Source organism: Callithrix jacchus, chromosome 18 (genome assembly GCF_049354715.1).
Source record: "Callithrix jacchus isolate 240 chromosome 18, calJac240_pri, whole genome shotgun sequence".
Classification (NCBI taxonomy): Eukaryota; Metazoa; Chordata; class Mammalia; order Primates; family Cebidae; genus Callithrix; species Callithrix jacchus.
This window is the reverse complement of record NC_133519.1, coordinates 23,692,609-23,717,189: the sequence shown is the minus strand read 5'-3', so window position 1 is coordinate 23,717,189 and position 24,581 is coordinate 23,692,609. Positions and strand designations below refer to the sequence as shown.

At 36.6% G+C, this 24,581-nt stretch overlaps 1 protein-coding gene across 15 annotated transcripts in view; it reads left to right on the top strand.

Annotated features, from left to right (window-relative positions):
* TDRD5 (tudor domain containing 5) overlaps nucleotides 1-24,581 on the top strand; it is a 96,834-nt gene that overhangs the window by 53,371 nt on the left and 18,882 nt on the right. For all 15 annotated transcript variants that reach the window (XM_035279257.3, XM_078356216.1, XM_078356215.1 and 12 more), the window contains 7 exons: nucleotides 1,002-1,214; nucleotides 1,540-1,606; nucleotides 10,796-10,996; nucleotides 11,484-11,642; nucleotides 13,622-13,783; nucleotides 22,512-22,694; nucleotides 23,741-23,881. In XM_035279257.3, the coding sequence (XP_035135148.2) occupies nucleotides 1,002-1,214; nucleotides 1,540-1,606; nucleotides 10,796-10,996; nucleotides 11,484-11,642; nucleotides 13,622-13,783; nucleotides 22,512-22,694; nucleotides 23,741-23,881 (1,126 nt within the window). The remainder of the gene's footprint in view (nucleotides 1-1,001; nucleotides 1,215-1,539; nucleotides 1,607-10,795; nucleotides 10,997-11,483; nucleotides 11,643-13,621; nucleotides 13,784-22,511; nucleotides 22,695-23,740; nucleotides 23,882-24,581) is intronic.

Below are 24,581 nucleotides of genomic sequence, written 5' to 3'. Positions count from 1 at the left end.
CTCATATCCCATTGGCCAGAATTTAGTATTCATATAGCCACAGTTAGATGCAGGGGAGCTTGGGAAACATGAATGGCAATTTACCCAGTTAAAATTTGGAGGAATCTATTACTAGAGGAAAGGGAAAGAGGAAAATGGGTGTTGAGGAACAACTAGCCTATCTTTCATATAGTTGGAAATATTTGAGTTTTGAAGTGCAGAAAGGATGCAGGGTCTTCTGGAGATGGATTGAGAATTGACAGTTTATCAGTAGTGTGGTATAAGACTTGAAAATGGGTGAGAGTATATAGCAAGAATAATAGCTAATATTTGAGTGCTTACTATATTTGTACACTGTCGTAAACTCTCAGATGTTTTAACAAATATTTTATTTTTATCATCCTCATCTTCAGCAAGGAAACTGAAGCACAGAAAAATTGCCACACAGCTAGTAAATGATGGAGTCAGGATTTGGACCCAGGTTATTGGTGCCTAAACTTATGTTATACTTCCTAAAGATAAGACCTCAGTGAACCTCAACATTTAAGGCAATACAGAACCAATTTTAAAAAGTAGCTATTGACAAAGAAGTAGTGAATTGTGTCTTAGAAACCAGGAAAGGGTTTGAAAGAGGACAGGGTAACACTGTAACAAGATGATGTGTATTGAAGACTGAAGAGAGAGGCTGCTGGATTTGGGAATTACCAGGTCATTGATGTCTTAAAACTAATTCATCCTAGGAAGTGCTGGGGAATGAAGTCAGGATACATTCTATCTAGCAGAGAATGTGAGATCAGAAAATGAATGTATAACTTTATCTTTGAAGAAGTTTATTGATGAAGAGCAGGGATTCAGATAAGGAAAAAAAACAATTAATTGGTATTAATGAACACTGACAATATGACAAAGTCAAAATGTTTTCCTTTGCTTTTCACCAGGACTTTCTGGCTTGACACATTGATAAAAATTATCTTTAATGTCTTATTCCCCTGTTGATTTCTCTGTATTACGGAATTCTACAGGCGCTGTTATTCTAATCAGCTGGTTTCTGATCGATATGTCATGCCAGAATGTTTTATTCAGCCGGGACATCTCTGTTGCGTGAGGATTTCTGAGGATAAGTGGTGGTATCGGGTCATTATCCATCGAGTCCTTGGAAAACAGGAAGTTGAAGTGTTCTACCCAGACTTTGGAAATGTTGGAACTGTTCAGAAGTCCTCCCTGAGGTTCCTCAAGTGAGTTGAATTGAATTAGAACAATGGATGAATTAAATTTTGAATCACAGTGTTGAAGCTCTGTGGGATTGTGATATTTCTTTTCTCTTGTCTTCCTCCATCCAATCCTTCCTTCTTTCTTTTTAGTGCATACTCAACAACTGGGTCATTTAGTTTCACAGATGGATTGTAACTCTTGCATTGTCTTTTACATAATACTGAATTTTGAATGGACCATGAGACTACATTTTAGTCTCTTACTAAGAAAGCAATTCTTTGGGTTATGTTAAGAGGTACATTAACATAGCAGGAAGATTGAACTTATATATTGGATTATCTATTGCAGGTGCTGCTACACAAAGCTTCCAGCTCAGGCTATCCCTTGTTCCTTGGCTTGGGTGAGACCAGTAAAGGTATGTTTGCTTGTCTCTCATTTAATCAGCAAACACTTGAGTGCATATTATGTGCCAAGAACAGTTGTACATGCTCAGAATACAAAGATAAAACATAGAACCAGCCCTCAAGTCAGTGTATAGCGTATGGAAGATAGATAATATAGACAAAAATTGTTATGCCATGTAAAATTTGCTATAGTAGAGGCTTCAAGAGTGTATGATAAAGGAAGATTGCTTGTTTCTGTCCAAGGTAATCAGGGAGGCATCTGAGTGGCACTTTGAAGGAAGATTAGGAATGTAACTGCATGAAAAAAGAAAGGCATTCTAAGCAAAGGGAGAGTAGCATGAAACATTTCAAATGGGAGAAATTTTAAGCAGTTCTGTTTGGCTACAGAATATAGGATAAGCTAGCTTGGGTACATGGTAGAAAATGTCCCATCTATCACTGATAGACTGGATAAAGAAAATGTGGCACATATACACCATGGAATACTATGCAGCCATAAAAAAGGATGAGTTCATGTCCTTTGCAGGGATGTGGATGAATTTGGAAACCATCATTCTCAGCAAACTGACCCAAGAACAGAAAACCACACACTGCATGTTCTCATTCATAGGGGTGTTGAACAATGAGAACACATGGACACAGGGAGGGGAACATCACACACTGGGGTCTGTTGGGGGTGGGGGCTAGGGGAGGGAGAGTGGTGGGTGGGGAGATTGGGGAGGGATAACATTGGGAGAAATATGTATTGTAGGTGACGGGGGGGATGGAGGCAGCAAACCACCAGGGCATGTGTATACCAATTTAACAATCCTGCAAGATCTACCCATGTACCCCAGAACTTAAAGTATAATAATAACTTATATATGTATATATAGAAAATACCAAATAAATAGGAGCCTAATGTGAAGACCCATGTTCAGAAGTCTGAACATTGTTGTCCTTTAGAGGCTGGGGAACAACTAAAGAATGTAAATGGACAGATACATATTTTCAGGATAATTCTCTAGCAGATACATATTTTCAAGGTAATTCTCTAGCAGATGCATGTTTTCAAGATAATTCTCTAGCAACATCGTGGCAGGGGTTTGAGGTGGAATGGTGCAGGAGGCATTTTCATGTGTGTAGGTGCATTTGTTAATGTGTTATAATTATCTTTTGTACCTAACTTTGTATTTTTCCTTCAGAACTCTTACTAGTGCATACCTACACATTTATTATGCCATATTTGTTTGCCTAATCTAAATAAGGCATCAGTTGCTCACATATAGATTATTTAAAAAATACTTTTTATCTGAAAAATTCTGTAAAGAAGAAAAACAAAATTACCTATAATTCCACTACTCAAACATAAACAGTTCAGAAATTTGGTGTATGTTTCTTCCAGTTTATTTTATTGGATGTTCAGAGCAAGGGTTTTTTGTATGGTTTTCAGCATTACTTAAAATAGTAATCATAATATTTTGTATTCTGCTTTTTTGCCTAGTATTATAGGGTACTTTTATATGTTATTAAGCTGTCAATTTTAATGGATTCATAGTGTTATCTGTTAGGTAAATATGCATCATAGCCTGCTTAACCATTTCTTTATTGTTTGATATTCAAACTGCTTCTAATTTTTGACTATTAGAAACAATGTATGCAAAATATGTTTTTTTGTGCAAGTCCGTATTCAGTATTGTTTTCTTGGGTGCATTTTAGCCCTGAATAAATTTCTTTTTACTATTTTGCCATCAGGAAGCACAGGACTCAGTTTATGACTCAGTTGTCGCCAGTGTTCATTATTTTCATATCAGCCAGATAGCTTTCATTTTTTTGTTCTCTTTTTTCTTTTTTCTGACAGTCTGGCTTCATTGCCCAGGAGGCTGGAGTGCAATAGCGTGATCTTGGCTCACTGCAACCTCCGCCTCCCAGGTTCAAGCAATTCTCTTGCCTCAGCCTCTTGAGTAGCTGTGATTACAAGAATGTGCCCCACACCTGGCTTATTTTGTATTTTTAGTAGAGGCAGGGTTTCACCATGTTGGCCAGGATGTTCTCAAACTCCTGGCCTCAAGTGATCTGCTTGCCTCGGCCTCCCAAAATGCTGGGATTACAGTCATGAACCTCTGCATCCAGCCTTTCTTTCTTCCGTTCTAAACTCCTTCTGGCCTTAGGGCATTTGCACATTTTGATAACTGGAATAGCTTATTCACAGTAATCTCATGGTTGTCCTCCTTGTCATTCTAATTTAAGTCCAAATGTTATTTCCTCAAAAAGGACTTTGACCTGACAATTAAAAATGCACCCTTCACTTAAGTCATTCATTGTAACCTTGTTGTATTTTGATAATGCTTAGCGCTATCTGGTATTGTCTTGTTTCTTTATGCATGACAGTGTGAGTCCCTGAAATCAGGGAAACTGACTTGCTCACCACTGAATCTCCAGTACCCAGAGCAATGGCTTGGTGCATGGTAATTGCTCAATGAATAGGTTTTTAACTAAATGAATGTATCTCACTTTATTTGTCTTTTTTCTGATTTCAAAAGTAATTAATGTTTTTTGTAATAGCATAATAGCAACAGACTATTACACCCATTAGCAAAATTAGAAGCAGGCAAAAAAAGCAGAAGTTAAATGGCAATAGGACTTTTCAAGCTTCTTTTCTGAGGGTACTCCTTAATCTGCAGTCTTGCTGTCTTACAGAATTATAAGGCATTGTTTGGAAATGGCAGAACAGCTAGAATTTAGGGTGGAAATACTTGAAGGCAGGGAGTCACAGAATGGATGAGTTCCCAAATCAGTATATATGATCTGCCCAAATCCTTAGGTGACTACTGAACTTCCTAAGTACTGGGGAGAACTCAGTAGCCCTAGTGAAAAATCAACAGCTGGCATTTGAGGTGACTGGACAGAGATTTCTGTTGCTGCAGACTGCAGAAGAGACAGTTGAGAGTTTAAGTCCAGACAGTTTTAATTGCTGGCTAAAACAAAACCACTCTTGAGAAGAGCATGACAGAATCCAGAATCTCTAAAACATATTGACAATATTTACTGTTCAACTAAAATTCACTAGACATGCAAAACAAAACCCAGGAAAATGTGACATATACTCAAGGAAAAAAGTAGCTGGTAGAACCTGACATTGAGATGTCCCAGACATTGCAGTTAGCAGACAAGGACTTTAAACCAGCTATTATGAATATATTCAAGGACTGTGAGATTTACTCATCACTGAGGAACAGAGAAGGAATTTCTGCAGAAAGGAACCATTTAAAATAAATGGAAGTTCTAGAGCTGTAAACTGAAATAAATGAAAAGTTTCTGGATAGGCTTAGTAGCAGATTTGGAGACAATGGAGGAGTCTATGAACTTTAAAAACAGATCAAAAGAAATTATCTAATGTGAAGAAGAGCATAAAAAAATAATTAAAATGAAAATGGACAGAGACCTAAGGAAATCTATGGTTCAAGATCAGATACCCCACATATGTGTAATTGGAGTCCCAGAAAGAGAGTTGAGAGAATAGAATGGAAAAAAGGAAGGCCAAAAATTTCTACAAAGAGGTCATATTATATTCAGTTCCAAGAATATCAACGAACTCCAAGCAGAATAAATACAAAGAAAACCATACCTAGGCACATCATAATCAAACTGCTGAAATCTAAAGCAAAAAGAGAAAATCCTGAAAGCAACAAGAAGGGGGAAAATACAGGGAACAATAATATAAATAATAACTAACTTCCCATTAAAAGGAACAACACTGAAGTCAGAAAGAGAAAAAGAAGTCAAGCTGGAATCCTGTATCTAGTGAAAATATCTATCAAAATGAAGAAAAGAGAAACTGTCAAAAAGTAAAAGCTGAGATTGTCGCTAGCTATCTTGAACAAGAAATACTAAAGGAAGTTCTTCCAATTCTGATGTTACGTGAAACCACACGGTAATGCAGATCTATGAGAAAGAAAGATGATTATGGAAAATGATTAATATGTAAGCAAATATAAAAGACTTATTTTAATTTTATTCTCTGAATTTATTTAAAAGACATAGAACTTTTAAAAGTAAACCGATTATACTATATGTTGGACTTCACAGCATACGTTAAGGTAATATATATTTATCCCAAAAGTCTTAGTGCAGTTTAAGCTTTAATAATTAAAGAAGTATAAAGACTACAAGTCATAAAATTATTCAAAAGTTTAATTTTTAACTTGATATGTCTTGTTTCTATGTAACACTTGTTTTGTAAATTTTGACCAATTTTTTAATCTTAATATTTGGTTTCAACTTTCACCACTCCAACAAAAGATTGAAATGTATTTATAGTAGAATTTTCATTTTTTATTCTTTCTTGACTATTTTGATGTCATTTAAAGTTTCATTTTTGGTATAAATTCTTCATAATTTTTTTTGTCCTTTTGATGTTGACATCTGTAGTGATATGTCCTTATATACTCCAAATATGTATTTGTGTCTTTTTTAAGGATCTAAAGAGACAGATATTTGCCATTTTGAATAGTTTGTTCAAAGAACCAAGTTTGGCTTTCTTGTTTCTGTTATAAACATTTTTTAGTATTTTGTTTATTTCTGTCTTATTTTTACTGTTTCCTTAATTCTACTTTGTTTGGGTTTATTTTGTTCTTTCCCCAAGTTCCTGAGGTGTGCAAGCTTAGATTATTTCTAGTCTTTAGGTGGATCTCATAAGTTTTGCTGTGTAGTAGTTCTATGATTGTTCAGTTAAAATGTTTTCTAATTTATGTTTTGCTTTCTTGTTTGATTCATAGATTATTTAGAAGTTTATCGGCTTATAAACATTTTTCCAATTTGTCCTGTGGTTGATTTCTAGTTTAAATATACTGTGGTCAGAAATCATCCTCTGGATATCAGCCCTTTAAATATGAGGAGGCTGCCTGATGGTCCAGTACAGTATCACTTTTTGTAAATGGTCATGTCTTCTTAAAAAGTGTACATTCTACAGTTGTGTGCAATATTTTATATATGACCATAAGGTCAACTTTATTGTGTGAAACTCATTCTTTCTGATTTTTCTGTGTTGCTTTTCTGTAATTATTGAAAGAAGTGTGGTTTTCATTTATGATTATTTTGTGTATTTCTTCCTATAGTTCAGTTTGTATTTTGTATACAATTGAGGCTATATTATTAGGTACATAGACAATATCAAAAATGTTATATCTTCCTGCAGACTAGATGTTTTATCCTTATGAAGTTAACCTCTTTATTTCTACTAATGCTTTTTGCTTTAAAACTTGTTTTGTCTTACATGAATGTAACTCTATCATTTTCTATTTAATATTATCCTGGTGTGTTTTTAAACTGTTATTCTACTTTCAACCCTTTTGTATCTTTATATAGATGTCTTTTATGAACTATATATAGTTGTATTTTTTAAAATACAACTTTTATATTAATATATGCCTTTTGTCTTTCAGTCAGAATGTTTAGTCCAATTACATTTATTGTAATAATTAAATATCTAGGTTTAAATCTTATACTTTATTTTGTGTGTACTATATGATATATCTATTCTTTTTCTCACCATGCACACCTTATTTTGAAGAGATTTTTAAGATAATTCACTAAGTAATACACTGTATTATTTTAATAATTACTCTAGGAAATACAACATGTATAACAATGCAAGGACATTAGATCACTTTAACTTCTTTATGCTTCTGACCTGTATTTGTTGTGTAATGTTACAGTTTTTAATGCCCCCAAGAAATTGCATAAAATGTCAATTTAGATGTAATTACATATTTATCTGCTCTTCATTCTTAAGTCAAACCCTTCTTCTGGACCCATTTTCCTTCATTTGAACTGTGTATCCATAGGATTTTATTTAATGAGGGTCAGCTGGTAGCAAAATTATGTTTATCCAAAAATAACATATCTTTCACTTACCATAGAAAAATGTATTTATCCCTTTGTCAGATGATAGATTGCAAAAATTTTCTCCCATTCTGTAGGTTGTCTGCTCACTTGGATGATCGTTTCTTTTGCTGTACAGAAGCTCTTTAGTTTAATTAGATCCCATTTGTCAATTTTGGCTATTGTTGCCATTGCCTTTGGTGTTTTAGTCAAAGTCTTTGCCCATGCCTGTGTCCTGAATAGTATTGCCTAGGTTTTCTTCCAGGGTTTTTATGGTTCCAAAGAACTTAAACAAATTTACAAGAAAAAAACAACCCCATCAAAAAGTGGGTGAAGGATATGAACAGACACTTCTCAAAAGAAGACATTTATGCAGCCAACAAACATGAAAAAAAGCTCATCATCACTGGTCATTAGAGATGCAAATCAGACTCACATTGCGGTCCCATCTCATGCCAGTTAGAATGGCGATCATTAAAAAGGAAACAACAGATGCTGGAGAGGATGTGGAGAAGTAGGAATGCTTTTACACTGTTGGTGGGAGTGTAAATTAGGTCAACCATTGTGGAAGACAGTGTGGTGATTCCTCAAGGATCTAGAAATAGAAATTCCATTTGACCCAACAATCCCATTAATGGACATAAACCCAAAGGATTAGAAATCATTCTACTATAAAGACACATGCACACGTTATGTTTATTGCAGCCCTTTTCACAATAGCAAAGACTTGGAACCAACCCAAATGCCCATCCAATGATAGAATGGATAAAGAAAATGTGGCATATATACACCATGGAATACTGTGCAGCCATAAAAAAGGACGGGTTCATGTCCTTTGCAGGGGCATGGATGAAGCGGGAAACCATCATTCTCAGCAAAGCAACACAAGAACAGAAAACCAAACACCACATGTTGTCAGTGGGAATAGAACAGTGACAACACATGGAGACAGGGAGGGGAACATCACACACTGGGGCCTGTCGGGGTGGGGGGTGGGGGGATGGGGGGAATAACAGTAGGAGAAATACCTAATGTAGATGAAGGGTTCATGGGTGCAGCAAACCACTATGGCACATGTGGTGCCATGGTGCAAACCTGCAGGTTCTGCACATGTACCCAGAACTTAAAGTATAATTTTAAAAAAATGTATTTATGAGGTGTAGCATTCTAGGTTAGCAGTTAGTATCTTTAGCACATTGAAAATATCATTACTGGTTTCTGGTTTCTCTTACTGTTTTCTGATTAGTCAGCTGTCAATTTAATAGACGTTTTTTTGAAGGTAATGTCCTTTCTGAGAAAGCTAGAGACTGTTTTGTTTGTTTATTTTGTTCTGTTTTGAGACAGAGTCTCACTCTGTTGCCCAAGCTGGAGTGCAGTGGTGCGATCTTGGCTCACTGCAACCCCCACCTCCCAGGTTGAAGTGATTATGCTGCCTCAGCCAGCCTCCAAGTTGCTGGGACCACTGGCATGCGCCACCATACCTAACTTTTTTCTATTTTTAGTAGAGACAGGATTTTACTATGTTGGCCAGGCTGGTCTTGAACTCCTGACCTCATGATCTGCCCACCTTGGTCTCCCAAAGTGCTAGGATTACAGGCGTGAGCCACTGCGCCCAGCCTCTCTAGCTGTTGGTAAGATCTTCTATTAGTTGCTCATGTTCTTCGGCTTTAGTGTGTTGTGTTTATGTGTGAATTTATTATTTATGCTACTTTATGGTTCACCAGACTTCATTTATTTGTGGTTTGTTACTTTTTTAAAAATCTTGCAAATGCCCAACTATTACCTCTTCAGTTATTGTGTATTCTCCATATTCATATTTGTGTTCTTATTTCCGTGCTTTTTTTCTGGGACCATAATTCAAAGTGTTAAAAGGTCTCAGTTTTTGTTCCGTTTCTCTTAACCTTTCTGCTGTGTTTTACATCTGTCTGTCTTTCTATTTTGCATTCCGGGAAATTTTTTCCAAAATACTTCATACTTTACCAGTTTAATCTTTAATTCTATCTGATCTGTTACTGAATTGACATAAGAGGTTTTAAATTTGGTTATTATGTTTTTACTTTCTAAAACTTCTTAGTTCTGCTAGATAAATTTTTATAGATTGCTAATTTCTGCAGAGGCTTTCAGGCTAAACTGTTTTTTGTTTGAGTTTTTTGGCTTTAAGCATAGTAAGTTTTATAATTCTTTTAGAAATTAAAATATCTAAAATTGAGGATTTGTTATATTGTTTCTATTTGTTCTTTTTTTGATCTATTGTTTCTCTGTATTTTTTTTTTTAAGGTGCAGTCTTGCTCTGTCACCCAGGCTGGAGTTGAGTGGCGTGATCTCAGCTCACTGCAACCTCCACCTCCCAAATTCAAGTGATTCTCCTGCTTCAGCCTTCTGAGCAGCTGGGACTACAGGTGCACGCCACCACACCCAGCTGATTTTGGTAGAGGCAGGGTTTCACCACATTGGCCAGGCTGGTCTTGAACTCCTGACCTCATGATCCACCTGCCTCGGCCTCCTAAAGTGCTGGGATTACAGGCGTGAGCCACTGTGCTTGGCCTGTATGCTTTTTATCTTTGCCTATATACTGCTCATTGTCTTTGAAAAATTAACAGTAAGAATGGTTGAATAATAACAGGCTGAGGTTGCCAACCTCCAGAGAAGATTTATGTGTGCTTCTGCCAGATGCCGAGAAATATACCAATTTGGGACCATTTAACAACTTGAGGATGTGTGGACCACCCTGGTGATGTGAAAATTGAGCTGCAAATCCTTGTGAAGGATACTTTATTTCCTTCCTCCCCTACCCTGAGAGTGTATCTCCTTAGGGATTCAGTTTAATGAAGGAAAGTTCTCTTGTAGACTCCCCACCATAGGTGGACCCTGTCTTTGATATCTGTCTTGTTTGACTCTCAAAACCAAATTTCCAATTGCCTGGATTAGCAGGTACCCTTAAGACAAAAGTAGTTCCCTTTTTACCTTCCATTTTGGCCTGACAATTTGTTCAAGCTTGTCAGTTCTTTGTTGCCTTTTGGACATATTTAATAATTCTTTTACCTAGAATTTTCACTTATTTTCTATGGGAGGATTGGCCTAATAATCTGACTCACGGTTTCTGAAAATGCAAGTACCGTATTACATAATTGTTTACATTTTTTTAGTAATCACATTTTTTATCATTTTTCCTTTATTCTGACTTATCCCTAAATCATAATTATCCTCCTATGTGTTATTCTAGTAGTTTTATGGTTTTATTCCCATTTAAATCTCTAGTCATCAGAATTTATTGTTGTATATGGTTACTATAATTCATGTTTAGATCACCTGAATCTAATATCTTGATTGTATTTCAGGAACACTGGACATCAAAAGCTATTCTGCAGTTCCAGAAGTTGTGTGGTTTGAAGCCATTAGTGGGGGTAGTGGATGAATATGTAGATGGCATCCTTAACATTTTTTTGTGTGATACATCCTCAAACGAAGATATCTATTTCCATCATGTCTTAAGAACAGAGGGCCATGCTATTGTATGCCGAGAAAATGTCTCTTCTAAGGTGGAGTAGTCTGAATGTATTTTGTAATATAGTTTGTTTAATTTCACCACTTCATGGTATAAGATAATTTAATAAAGAAGTTTATTTGGTTTATTCTTTAACCAATTAGAGACATCCATGAGATTCCTGGCTTTTTAATGCAGAGCACTGTTAATTTTCAGATGACCACTGGAAAACTGCATCTGACTAATTGTCATTTGAAATGTGAATATTTTTATTTTAAATAATTAATTTAAAAATATTTAGATCTCTGAAATTGTCCTAGAGAATAACAACACTCCTGTTTTGCAGTTATTAATAATAATATCCCTTTCACTGTTACGTTGATAATTATTCAAACAAAAACTGTCAATATGGAGACGTTTTTAACTATTCAAATTCAGAAGATAATATACTTCCATAGCATTTGAAAGTTATTAAGTGCTTTCTCACCTTTTTTCTGTTGGTCATGTAAATTAAACTATCCCTTTTCTTTTTTCAATCTTAGGGTTTCGGTGAGCTCAACCCTATAGCTTTATACACGAAATCCAGTGGAGGGCCAGAGGACACTGTCTTGACAGAACTGGGTTATCCTTCCCAGCAGCACTATTTTAATGAAGACCGAATGATAAGTCCACAGTCAAAAGAGAATGAGTTACATATCCTGGTAAGAGATTTTTGCAAACACTATTATGATTATTTTACGTTAATCCTCATTTTTTTAGATGAAGAAACTAAGGCTTACCAAATTTTGGAAAGTCTGGAGATTTCGCACAGTGATCTTAACAATTTGTCTCTTTATTTGCTGGCTTAAATGTTTGCTTCAGTCATGCTTCCTCCTGAACAACTGCTCTCATATGCTTCATTCAGTCCATTGCTGCCTTTGTGCAGTTGTGACTTCACTACACTGACTCTGAATGCTGTACTTCTTCCCTCTGCAGTACACAGGTTCTTCGGGTATTCTTGTTTCTTACTTTCCCTATAAACTTTCAGCAATGTCTCCCTTCACAGTAATAATATTATAATATCGTTATTATGTATTTTTCCAGCTCATGGTAATAAGAATAACAGCATTATTTATTGAACTTATACCACATGGCAGGCACTGTTAAAAGCATTCACATGTGTTAACTAATTTAATCTTTACAACAGCTTACCAGGTTTGTACTTGCATATGTTCATTATACAGACAAGTTGTACATCTCTAAAGCAAAAATCCAAAACCTGAAATGCTCCAAAATCTCAAAATTTGTAAGTGCTGACCATGATATCACAAGTGGAAAGTTCCACACCTAACCTCATATGACAGGTTTTAGACAAAATGCAGTCCACACTTTGTTTCATGCCCAAAATTATTTTAAAATTATATAAAATTACCTTCAAGCTATGCATATTACATAGATATGAAACATAAATGAATTCCATGTTAGACTTGGGTGTTATCCCCAGGATATCTCATGTATATGCAAATATTTCAAAATCCAAATTCTGAAACACTTTTGGTCCCAAGCATTTTGGATAAGGGATACTCAGTCTGTAAAAGGCAAGTGAAGCACATAGTGAGAACTTAATGTTTCTTGAGCAAATAAATCATGTCCTCCAAGTCTTATAAATCCTCATGACAACAGGTACTGGGCTAAGAATACAGGATGTATTTAACTTGAAGGCCAAAATTTTTTGTTTTATTGATACAATGTCTTTTTATTTTTTTGGATAAAATGCAAAAGTATTATTTAGTGTGTTTTAGATATCTGACTTTGAAAATAAAATTATAGAGATGATTTTTTAAGTAGACATTTACTGATTGTTAGAATAAAGGGCATTTGGACTACTGGGAGATTAACCTATTATGAAATACATGTACAGATGTTTCATACTGCATGTTCAAAACAATATAAAGATTTTAGATTTCCAGTTAATGTTAAAATTAATGAAGCTTGTATGCCCAGCACTTTCTGAAGCCTGAATTTTTCTTAGTTATTAACACTGGATTAGAAGAGTTACATTTCCTCATTCTTAAATAGTAAATTGAATTCAACCTTTACTATTTTTAGAATATCCTATCACTCTGTTAGTGTCTTCAAATCATAGTTTTATCCTGGAAATGAAATAAGAACAATCTTTTCTGCAAAAGAGAAAGGGCTTAAAACTCTACTATCCCACCCCAGTCTGTACTTTGACATATAAGACTCCCATATGCTACACACACACCTACACCTCTACACCCAGTTCCTTGTGAATTTCTCCTCATCTTTTGTTACCTTCTTCATTACGTCTTCTTAGATGTCCTCTTCTGTCCTATTTTGGTCATACTTTTGTAATGGCTGTACTTGGAAGACTGATTCTAGGTCCTCCCACAATATATTTTAGTTCCTTTAGAGCAGGAATCTATTGCATTCATCTTTGTATTCACAGAGCTGTCTTGTAGACATTTCATAATAAGGGCTCAATGGATGTTCGTTGGCTGGAACTGGTGTAGCAGGATAGGAAGACCTAGGATCATGATGGATAAAGCTATAAAATAATGTTGCATTTGTATTATGCAAAACAATGTTAGCAAAAACGTCTCCCCAAAATGTATAGGCATGTAGATTTTGGAAACAGCAGTAATATTGAAAATAAAGAATTCTCTTTCATATTTACTAGCAAGGTATTAATGATGAAAAGTCTTTAAGTCATCTGAAATCTGAGTCAAAGGAGCCATTAAAGGATTCTGAATTTGATTCTTTGAAAACCTGCGATAAGAGCTTTGAAGAAGATCCAAAGTGGTCCAATCCAGAGCCAAAAGATCTGAAGGAAGAAAATGAGGTAGGTGAAGGAAAGTTAGTCTTTGAATATGTGATTAATGTAATACACTGAATTCATAAGTGAATAGGACTGCAATAAACTTTCTTTAAACCCCACTGATTTTAATATTACAAATTCTTGGGCCAGGCACGGTGGTTCACACCTGTAATCCCAGCACTTTGGGAGGCTGAGGTGGGCAGATCACTTGAGGTCAGGATTTCGAGACCAATGTGGTCAACATGATGAAACCTTGTCTCTACAAAATAAACCAAAATAATTAGCCAGCCATGTTGGCATGTGCCTGTAATCCCAGCTACTCATGAGGCTGAGGCATGAGAATCCTTGAACCCAGGAGGTGGAGGTGGCAGTGAGCTGATATGATGCCACTGCACTCCAGCCCAGGTGATAGAGTGAGACTCTGTCTCAAAAAAAGAAAAAAAAATTGTCCATAGTAACCAAGACCAAAGTTATAGCAACATAACCTTGATCACAAAAAAGATATCTGGCTTTGATATGTTAGTTAATAATCTTGTGGCTTGGGGTGGTCTTCAAGAATTATACTATGATTAGAAACTAGTCTTGGGAAATTACATTATGAAGAACCCATTGGGACAAATGTTTACAACTTTTTTGGAGGATGTATTTTTGTTTTAATCAAATGTTTATGTACCCAAAACTTAGGATCCCTCATGACCCCTTCCCCTATATTTCCTGTTTCCCAGAGCATCCACGTTTCTCTCTTTTAGCTGCTTTTGGAATTTACTTCTGTTTGTTTCATTAAATAACATCTTCATGTTATTCCTCCCTGATTTTTCGGTTTTAAGTATCTATGGATTTTCCACTATCAAAGATGAGGGTTTAGTTCTCTTTCATCACCTTACCACCACCACATACAAACATAACCTTTTTGTCCCTTCCCCTTACCCTCTTACAGATATAGTATATCAAACTTTTCATCAGATTACTATTTAATATTTACATTACAGTGACTATGTAAATGCTTTTCACAGCTTGGCCAAGTATTATAGTATACTATTACATCTTTTTTTTTCCTTGTATAACTTTTATTTTCTTTCATGTTAATATTTTTCTTTTACAATAAATTAACACATAGTAAAATTGACTTTTTTGGTGTACTATTCTATCAACTTTAATAAATATGTAGATTTGTACAACCAACACTGCAGTTGGATGTAGAACAGCTCCATCATCTAAAGTAACTCCCTTGTGCTACCCTTTTGTAATCAGTCTTCCCACATCCCTAACCCCTAGCTACTGGTCTGGGGTCTATTTTGTGTCACTCTAGTTTTACCTTTTCAGGACTGTCATGTAAGTAGAATGATACAGTCTGTAACCTTTGGAGACTGGCTTCTTTCATTCAATATAATTCTGTACCTTTGAGATTCATCCAAGCTCTTGTATGTATCAATAATACCTTCTTTTTGATTGTTGAATAGTATTTTATAGTATAAATAAAGTTTATATACCCATTCACCTATTGAAGGATATTTGGGTTGTTTCCAGTTTGGGGTATTTATGAATAGAGCTGCTATAAATATTCACGTACAGGTTTTTGTGTGAACATCAGCTTCATTTATCTAGAGTAAATACCCAGGGGTAAGATTGCTGGATCGTGTGATAAATGGATGTCAAACTTGTTTCCAGAGTGGCTGTACCATTTTGCATTTTCACCAACAATATATGAGTTCTAGTTGCTCCATTTTCTTGTCAGCACTTGACATGTTTAGTAATTTTCCTTTAGCCATTCTAATAGGTGTGTAGTAGTATCACAGCATGATTGTAAATTCTATTTCCTTAGTGACTAATGATGTTGAACATCTTTTCATGTGCTTAGTTGCCATCTATTTGCAATTCTTGGTGAAATGTCTATTGAAGTCTTTTCCTCATTTTTTGATTGGGTTGTTTTCTTACTCTTGAGTTTTGAGAGTTCTTTATATATTAAGGATAAGAGTTCTTTGTCAAATAATGTGATTTTCTCCCAGTTGTAGTTTGTCTTTTCATTCTCTTAATAGTGTCTTTCATACAGAAGTTTTTAATTTTGAGAAAACCTAACATACCAACTTGTTTTCTGTTATGGACAGTGTTTCCAGTGTCAAGACATCGAGTTAATTTAGCATGAAATTTAGGTCAGGTTTCATTTTGTTGCATGTAGATGTCCAACCAATCCAACATCCTTTGTTGAGAAGGCTATCCTGTCTCCATTGAATTTCCTTTGAAGCCTAATCAAAAATCAGTTGTCCATATTTCTGTAAGTCTATTTCTAGACTCTGTATTCTTCTCCAGTGACCTATGTTTATGTGTCTTCATTACTATCGCATTGTCTTGATTACTGTAGCCTTATATAGTACCTCTTAAAGTCTGGTAGTATGATTCCTATTTTATACTTCTTTTTCAAAATTGTTGTAAATATTTTGGTTCCTTTTTCTTTCTTTGTAAATTTTAGAATTAGCTTCTCTATGCCTGAGATTTTGATTGGAGTTGTATTATATAGATAATTTTGAGGAAAGTTGATACTTTAGTTCATGAGCATGGTGTATCTCCCCATTTATTTAGGTTTTCCTTTATTTCTTCAAGTGTTAGAATTTTTAGTATATATAATCTGTACATGTTCTGTTAGTTTTATACCTACATATTTCATTTATTTTGAGAGCTACTGTAAATATTTCCCCAGTTTTTGTATTTTAATTGCTAGTATATAGAAATTAGTTTTTAACTAGCTAGCCTCACTTATCAATTTTAGGGGGTGTTTTGTTTATTCCTTTTGTGGTTTTCTTTATCTGTAGTGTTGTCTGCAAATTAGGATTTGCAAACCGATACCTGTTTTCATGAGATACTGGTCTGTAGCTTTCTTCTACTGCCTTTGGTCTTTGTACTAGGTAATCCTGGCCTCATAAAATGAATCTGGAAACGTTGCCCCCTTTGCTATTTTTTGGTAAAGATTATGTAGAATTATATTTCTTTTTTATTTATTTTTTTGTTTGTGTGGATCTTTATTTTCTTTTTTTAATTGACAAGTAAAATTATGTATATGGTGTACAACATGTTTCAATATATGTATACCTTGTAGCATGTATGAGTCAAGCTATTTAGCATAGGTATTACCTCACATATTTGTTATTTTTGGGGGTGAAAACAGTTTTAAAAATATCTTCTGGCAATTTTTAAGTATACAGTATGTCTCCATTAACTGAACTTACCAAGAGTATAGTAGATCTCTTGAACTTACTCCTCCTGTCTACTGCAATCTTGTGTCCTTTGACCAACATCTGCCCAATTCCTCCACCTCCTAGCCTCTGGTAACCTCTATTTTACTCTGCTTTTTCAGATTTCATGTGTAAGTGAGATGGTGTGTGATATTGGTCTTTCTGTGTCTGGCTTGTTTCATGTAACATAATGTCCTCCTCATTCATCCATTTTGTCACAAATTACAAGATTTCCTTCTTTTTAAAGGCTGAATAGTATTACGTTGTGTATATATAACACATTTTGTTTATTGATGTATACTTTGTACAGATGATACTGTCCTAATAAAATGAGTTGGAAGTATTTGCTCCTCTGTTCTCTGAAAAAGATTACATAAAATCAGGTTCTTTTTCAGGGAGAGAAGTTAATTTTTAAAATGTTTGTTATACCTTATAAAACCATCTGGTCCTGGAGACTTTTTTCCAGAAGAATTTAAATTATAAAGTCAATTGCTTTAATAGATACAGGATTATTCAAATCAACTATCTTAGTTTAGTCTTGGTATTTTGTGTTTTTTTGAGGAAGTGACTCATTTAAGTTATAAAATGAGGAATTGGTTCACTTCATCTAAATTGTCAACTATAAGTATAACATTGTTTATAGTATTCTCTTATCTTTTTGTTAACTGCAGGGTCTCCAGTGATAATCTGTTACAGTCCTGATATTGGCAATTTGTCTTCTCCCCCTTTTTGTTAGTCTTACTAGAAATTTATCCATTTTAATGAACTTCCCATTCCCGAGAATAAGCTTTTGTGTCATTGGTTTTATCTCTTGTCTTTCTGTTTTCAAGTTCATTGATTTCTTTCTTTTATTTTCTTTGGGGTTATTTTTGCTTTCTATTTCTATTTTTTAAGATGGAAATTTACTTTAATGAACATTGTATTTTCATTTTCATTCAGTTCAAATATTTTATAACTTATTTTGAGATACTATCTTTGACCCATGAATTATTTGTAAGTGTGTTGTTTAATTTCCAGGGGTTTGGAAATTTTCATGTTAACTTTCTGTTACTTATTTCCAGTTAATATGGCCTTGGAACAAACTTTGTATGATTTCGGTTCTTTAAATTTGTTAAGGTTTTGTCAACACAGGATATATCTAGCTTGGTAAATGCCCATGTGCCTTTGAAAAAAAATATATTCTGTTGTTGGGTGGAGTGTTCTGTCGGAGCCAGTTGATTGGTGGTATTGCTGAGTTCTTCTGATACTTGCTATCTACCAATTTTGTTGATTACTGAGAAGAACGCTGAAGTCTATAACTATAATCTTGGATTTTGTATATTTCTCTTTTCATTCTTTCAGTTTTTTTTTCTTGGGCATGTTGAAACTCTATTGTTATGTGTTACCCATTTAGGATTCTTCCATGTCTTAGTGAATTGACCCTTTTGTCATTATGATATGTCTGTCTTTATTCACAATTACTTTTTTTGCACTGCAGTCTACATAATCTGCTATCAGTACAGCTATTCCAGCTTTTGTGCGCACACACGTGTGTGTGTGTGTGTGTGTGTGTGTGTGTCTGGTATACTTTTTTCCATCCCTTTACTTTTTTGGAGGGGAAGGGATGGGCAGACCTAGGTGAGGTTTTATTTTGGACCAAAAAAAAAAAAATTGTTTTGCAGCTTGAGGCATGGACAAGGGGGGTCCCCAGGCAGTAAACTCCCCTGTGGGTGGGGTGAGGGCTAGGGCTGAGCCTCAGGTGGGTCTTCTTTTCCCCATGTTCCCCTGCACCCCATGTTCTCCTGCACTGGGGCCTCCCTCCCTGGCTCTGGGGCAGCCTCAGGAGGGGCAGGCTGGGAGGGGCTGCCGCAGCTCTTCACTTGGGCAGGACATTTGAGGACTCTCAACACCAGCTTCCCATTGCGGGTCTCAATCTTCTTCACAACCATGGCCCTGGTGGTGCTGGTGCGGCTGAAGGAGCTGGAGCCTGCACCAGATCCAAAGCTGGAGCCCAGGCCATAGCTGAGGCCAGGGCTTGTGAGGGCCGGCATAGGCGGAACTCAGACCACCTGCATAGCTGCTAGTGGTCTTTGTATGGATACTCATGGTCTGCATCCCAGACTCCAGCTGGCTCTCCTTGCCCTCCAGCAGCTTCCTGTCAGTGGCTATCTCAATGTCCAGGGCCAGTTTGACATTCTTCAGCTCCTGGTACTCATGCAGCTGCTGCGTTATGTCCTGCTTGGCCTGCTGCAGGGTGGCCTCCAGTTGGGACAGCTTGGCGTTGATATCCTTAATGGCCAGCTCCCCGAGCTGCTCGTTATCTGTCATGGCGGCCTCCAGGGAAGCCCTCTGGCCTTTGAGGCCCTCAATCTCAGCCTGGAGCCAGCTGATGCTCCAGTTCATTTCAGAGATCTCAGTCTTTGTACGCTGCAGGTCATCCCCATGCTTCCCAGCCAGTGTCTGCAGCTCCTCATACTTGATCTGGTATGTGCTCTCAGCCTCAGTCTGGCTGCTGTTGGCGATTTCCTTGTACTGCGCCTTGGCCTCAGCGATGATGCTGTCCATGTCAGGGGAGCGGCTGTTGTCCATGGACAGCACCACAGACGTGTCCGGGATCTGGGACTGAGCTCCCGCATCTCCTCTTCATACAACTGCCTGAGGAAGTTGATTTCATCAGTCAGCCCTTCTAGGCAAGACTCTTGTTCATGTAAGCTTGATCACATCCTTCTTGATGAAGACAAATTCATTCTCCGTCTCTGTACGTTTACTGATCTCATCCTCCTACTTGTTCTTGAAGTCCTCCACCAGCCCCTGCATATTGCCAAGCTCCACCTCCACTTCAGCTTCTCCTGGCCCAGTCTCCAGCTGCCGCCTAAGGTTGTTGATGTAACTGTCAAACAGGTTGTCCATGTTGCTCCACGCCATCTTCACCTGCTGCGGGAGGCTCTGCTTGGTCTCCAGCATCTTGTTCTGCTGCTCCAGGAACCTTACTTTGTCAATGAAGGAGGCAAACTTGTTGAGGGTCTTGATCTGCTCCTTCTCCTGGGTGCACATGGCCTGGATGTTGGGGTCCACCTCCAGGTTAAGGGGACTGAGCAGGCTCTGGTTGACCGTGATGGTGGTGATGCCTCCCATGCCACTGATCCCACCACAACCTGCATTCGGGCCACCCCAGAAGCTGCTGCTGCCCACTTGGGGAAGGCTCAAGGAGCTGATGCAGGCACCAGGCCCACTCATGTAGAAAGGCCCAGGGACCAGAAGTGGACACTTTGTAGGACTTCTGGGTCACCTTGATAGACATGGTGTGGAGGCAAGAGTGGAGGCAGGTGGGTTGAACCAAATGCAGATTCCAGAAGGACCAGAGAAGCTGCTGCTTTCATCCTTTTACTTCTAACCTGTATCATTGTATTTGAAATTCCTTGAGACAGCATATAGTTTGTTTGTTTGTTTAGTTTATTTATTGAGACAGAGTTTTGCTCTTGTTGCCCAAATTAGAGTGCAATGGTGCGATCTTGGCTCACCACAACCTCTGCCTCCTGGGTTCAAGCAATTCTCTGGCCTCAGCCTCCTGAATAGCTGAGATTACAGTCATGTGCCACCGCACCTTTCTAATTTTGTATTTTTAATAGAGGCGGGGTTTCTCCATTTTGATCAGGCTGGTCTCAAACTCCTGACCTCAGGTGATTCACCCACCTTGGCCTCCCAAAGTGCTGGGATTACAGACATGAGCCACCGCACCCAGCCTAGTTTGATTATTTTTTAATCCACTCTGACAATCTGAATTTCAATTAGTATGTTTGGAACATTTATGTTTATTTGGTTATATATATGTTTTTATTTTAGATCTGCCAGTTTATTTTTCTGTTTGTTCCCTGATTTTCATTCATCTGCTTCCTCTTGCCTTCTCTTAGGTTATTTGAACATTTTTTAGTATTCCACTTTACTATGTTTTTTATTGTATTTGTTTGTGTAGTGTTTTTTAGTGGTTACTCTAGGAATTACAGTTGTCAATCTTTTACCACTTTGGTAGGTCAGTGTCTTGCCCCACTATTTAGGTCTTTTACCCATTCCTTCTACCTTTCTGCCATCTTTATCTTATATATTATACCTTTGACAATTTATGTGGATTAATCATTGACAATTTATGATGTTATAGTTTTTGCTTTCCATCTTCAAAAATATTCTTTAAAAGTTCAAGAGGAGAATATTGTATATGTCCAGATATTTGTCATTTCTGTTGATTTTTCTTTTTCTGATGTTCCAGGTTTCCTGTTGATATCATCTCCTTTCTGTCCAAAGAGCTTCCTTTAACATTTATTTTAGAGTAGATTTGCTGACCATGAACTCTCTGTTTTCTTTATTGAGAATATATGTATTACTTCATTCTTGAAGGATATTTTGATTGTACATAGAAACCTGGGTTGCCAGATGTTCTCATTTAGCCCTTTAACAGTTTTCTTCTTCTTCTCTCTGGCCTTCATGGTTTCTGATGAAAAATCCACAGTAATTGAAATTCTTCTTCCTTTATAAGTAATGTTTTATTTTTCTTTGGCTACATTCAAGATAGTTTGTCCTTAGTTTTCAGCAACTTGGGTAGATTCTGTCTAGGCATGGATTTCTTTAGGTTTATCCAGTTTGGGTTTTGTGGAACTTCTTGAATCTGTAGATGTCTTTCACCAAATTTTGGATATTTTTCAGCCATATTTCTTCAAATTATTTTTCTGCATTATGCTCTTTATGTTCTCCTTGTGAGACTCTGATGACACAAATGTTAAATCTTTTGGTATTGTTCTACAGTCCCTGATGCTCTGTTATGGATTTTTTGTTTGGTTGTTTTCAATCTTTTTTTCTCTTGTTTAGATTTGATAATTTCTGTGGATCTGTCTTCAGTTCATGCATTCTTTCATTTCTGTTCTGCTGTCCAAAAGAGGGCCAGGGATCTCAACATTCATTATAAAAACCTTCATTTCATTCCTTAATAATTTTTATTATGCTTGCTCCATCCTCACTTTTACCGTCCAGAATATTTCTGGTCTTCTGGCAGATAGAGGAGATGTATGTAGTTGCCTGAGTCCTTGGAACAGGGGAGCGTATCTGGAGATCTAAGTCCTACTTACACAGACTTTCAGCCAGTGCACTTGTTTTCTTTCCCATTTTACTCCCTCAATTCCTAAAACCTTGTAGTATATATTTCTGAATTTTTAAGGTATATATGGTATAGATTTGGGTTGCTTCTCAATTTTTTCACCACAAGCTCAGGATTCCACCTTCTCAGGACTGCTTAATCAGTTGTCACTTGTCTGCTTTCCTTTTCCCAGAAAGTAGATTGTCCTTTCTCCTCTTCTGTTCTCTTTGACTATAAAGATTATATCTTAAATCTCTATATTATTCTTTTGGTGGCATTTCAGGAGGGAAAGTAATAAATTGTGTATTCAAATTGTCATTCTTACCTGGAGTCAGGAAAAAACTATAAAACCTAAATTTTAAAATGTGCTCATATAGGAACTGTAAATGATAATTTTTCTTTGTCTTCTGTTACATTTTAGGATGAGATCCCCACTGGAATGCCATGCCTGGAGTCAGTGACCATAGGTGATGATATTTGGGATGAGAACTGGTTACCTGTGCAGGCTAAGATGGGAAAAAGAGGTGATGCTGCCTCTCGTCTATTTACTGCAAGCCTTGGTGGAAAGAATCAGTATTCATCATGTAAAGAAATGCCACAGAAGGTTAGATCCTTGGAAAAATAGAAAGCAAATCAGGCCAGGCACTGCCTCTCAAGCCTGTAAATCTAGCACTTTGGGAGGCCAAGGCAGGTGGATCACTTGAGCTTAGGAGTTCATGACCAGCCTGGGCAACATGGTGAGACCCTGTCTCTACTAAAAATAGCCAGGCGTGGTGGTGTGCACCTGTGTTCCCAGCTACTTGGGAGGTTGAGGTGGGACGATCAGTGCTTGAGCCTGGGAACTGGAGGTTGTAATGAGCAAAGATAATCCCACTTCACTCCACCAGCTTGAGTAACAGAGCGAGACCAGTTCTCAAAAAAAAAAAAAAAAAAAGAAGCAAGCAATCAATACTGATTTAATTTTCTAGGTCTCAAGAAAGCTATTTGTTCCGGAATTCAAAAGGACTTACCAGGCCATAATTCAAAAGAATACATGATTTAAAAAAAAATGGTAGTGGTATGTAGGGGGACAGAGGATTCATCATGGGACAATAACCATAGGCCTATTTTTGGAGATCCGTCCTTTTAATCATTGTGATTTTTGTTTTATCAGCCCCTAGTCAAGGCCCTTAGGATCTGTAAATAAAGAAACCATTTTCTCTAATTTTGCTGTTGTTGCTTTAGTGTTGTAATACAACCTCTGGATTTCTGGAGTCAGCATATTTGCTAATATTAGGCCTAATATTAGCAAATATGTATTTAAAATATATTTCCCACTGGCTATAAGAAGAAATATCTGAAGTTTTTCTCCTTCATGTTTGTGCTGTTTAAATACTAGATGATCATGAAAAAAAAATCTAGCCATGAAAAAGATATTAAAGAAAAGACTACAAAACAGTTGCGTTTATTTTGGAGATCCATGTGTTCAGAGTTCAAATACTGCGTATGGACCAATAAAGCAAGGAGGAAAGTCACACTGAGAGAGAAAGTTGATAAATACCTTTTTGTTTAATATGCATTGCTTTCTTGCATTGATCTTGCCCAAGTTATCCTCTTTTTGGATCATGTGGCACTTTATCTCAGTCTGTTGTTGCCATTTTTTCATTATAGGATTGGTGCTTTTCTACACCCAAAGATAAATGGGATGATTCTTGGCAGCCTTCAGGCCTTGTAAATGGAACAAAAGTAGTTCATAAATCAGAAGGACTGGGTGCTCAGGAAAAAAATACTGGCACAAACAAGATTCAAAAGGTAAATGTCTAATGCAGGTTATTGGAGAATGTTTGCATAAGGAAGTCCTTTCATTTTTAGAAAGCAAAATTGTCTCAATTTACATATTTTGATATTCCCTGCTCTTAACAGGTTGCTGTAGCTGTTGTTTATGTTAGATTTGAGTTTTTGGGCTTTGTACTAGAGTTATGAGTGGATTTGCACCCCAGAATACTTGTGGTTAATGACCCCTCTCCTAGCAGTTGTAGAATTACATATACATAAAATGTATGTTGATTTTTAAATGAATTTTAACATAATTCCTTATTGCTTCAGAAGAAAATCCTGAGCCTGGAATATTTAAAAATGATTAAACCTCTCTTAGGGAGGTAGAAAATTGGGATTTTTCTGTAACTTAGTCATAATTGTAAGCTCTTTATCTGTCACATAATCTAGATTGATTTCTTTCTCATTTGCTTTGGCAGAAAGCAATAATCCTGGCATAGAATCTGTTTGTTTCATGTTTCTTGAATATATTACAAGCATCCTGAAAACAGCAGGGCTGTTTGTGTGAATCATGAAATGTGGCTGCCAGGCCTCTTTTTTTGGCGTGTTACATTAAAAATAAAGAGTGTAAGTTTAGAAGACTTGTTGAAAACCAGATTTAGGGAAGATGAACCTTCTAAGTGACACATTTCCTTCAGACTGTGGTTACTTTGTATGACAGCAATGATAAAGTCAT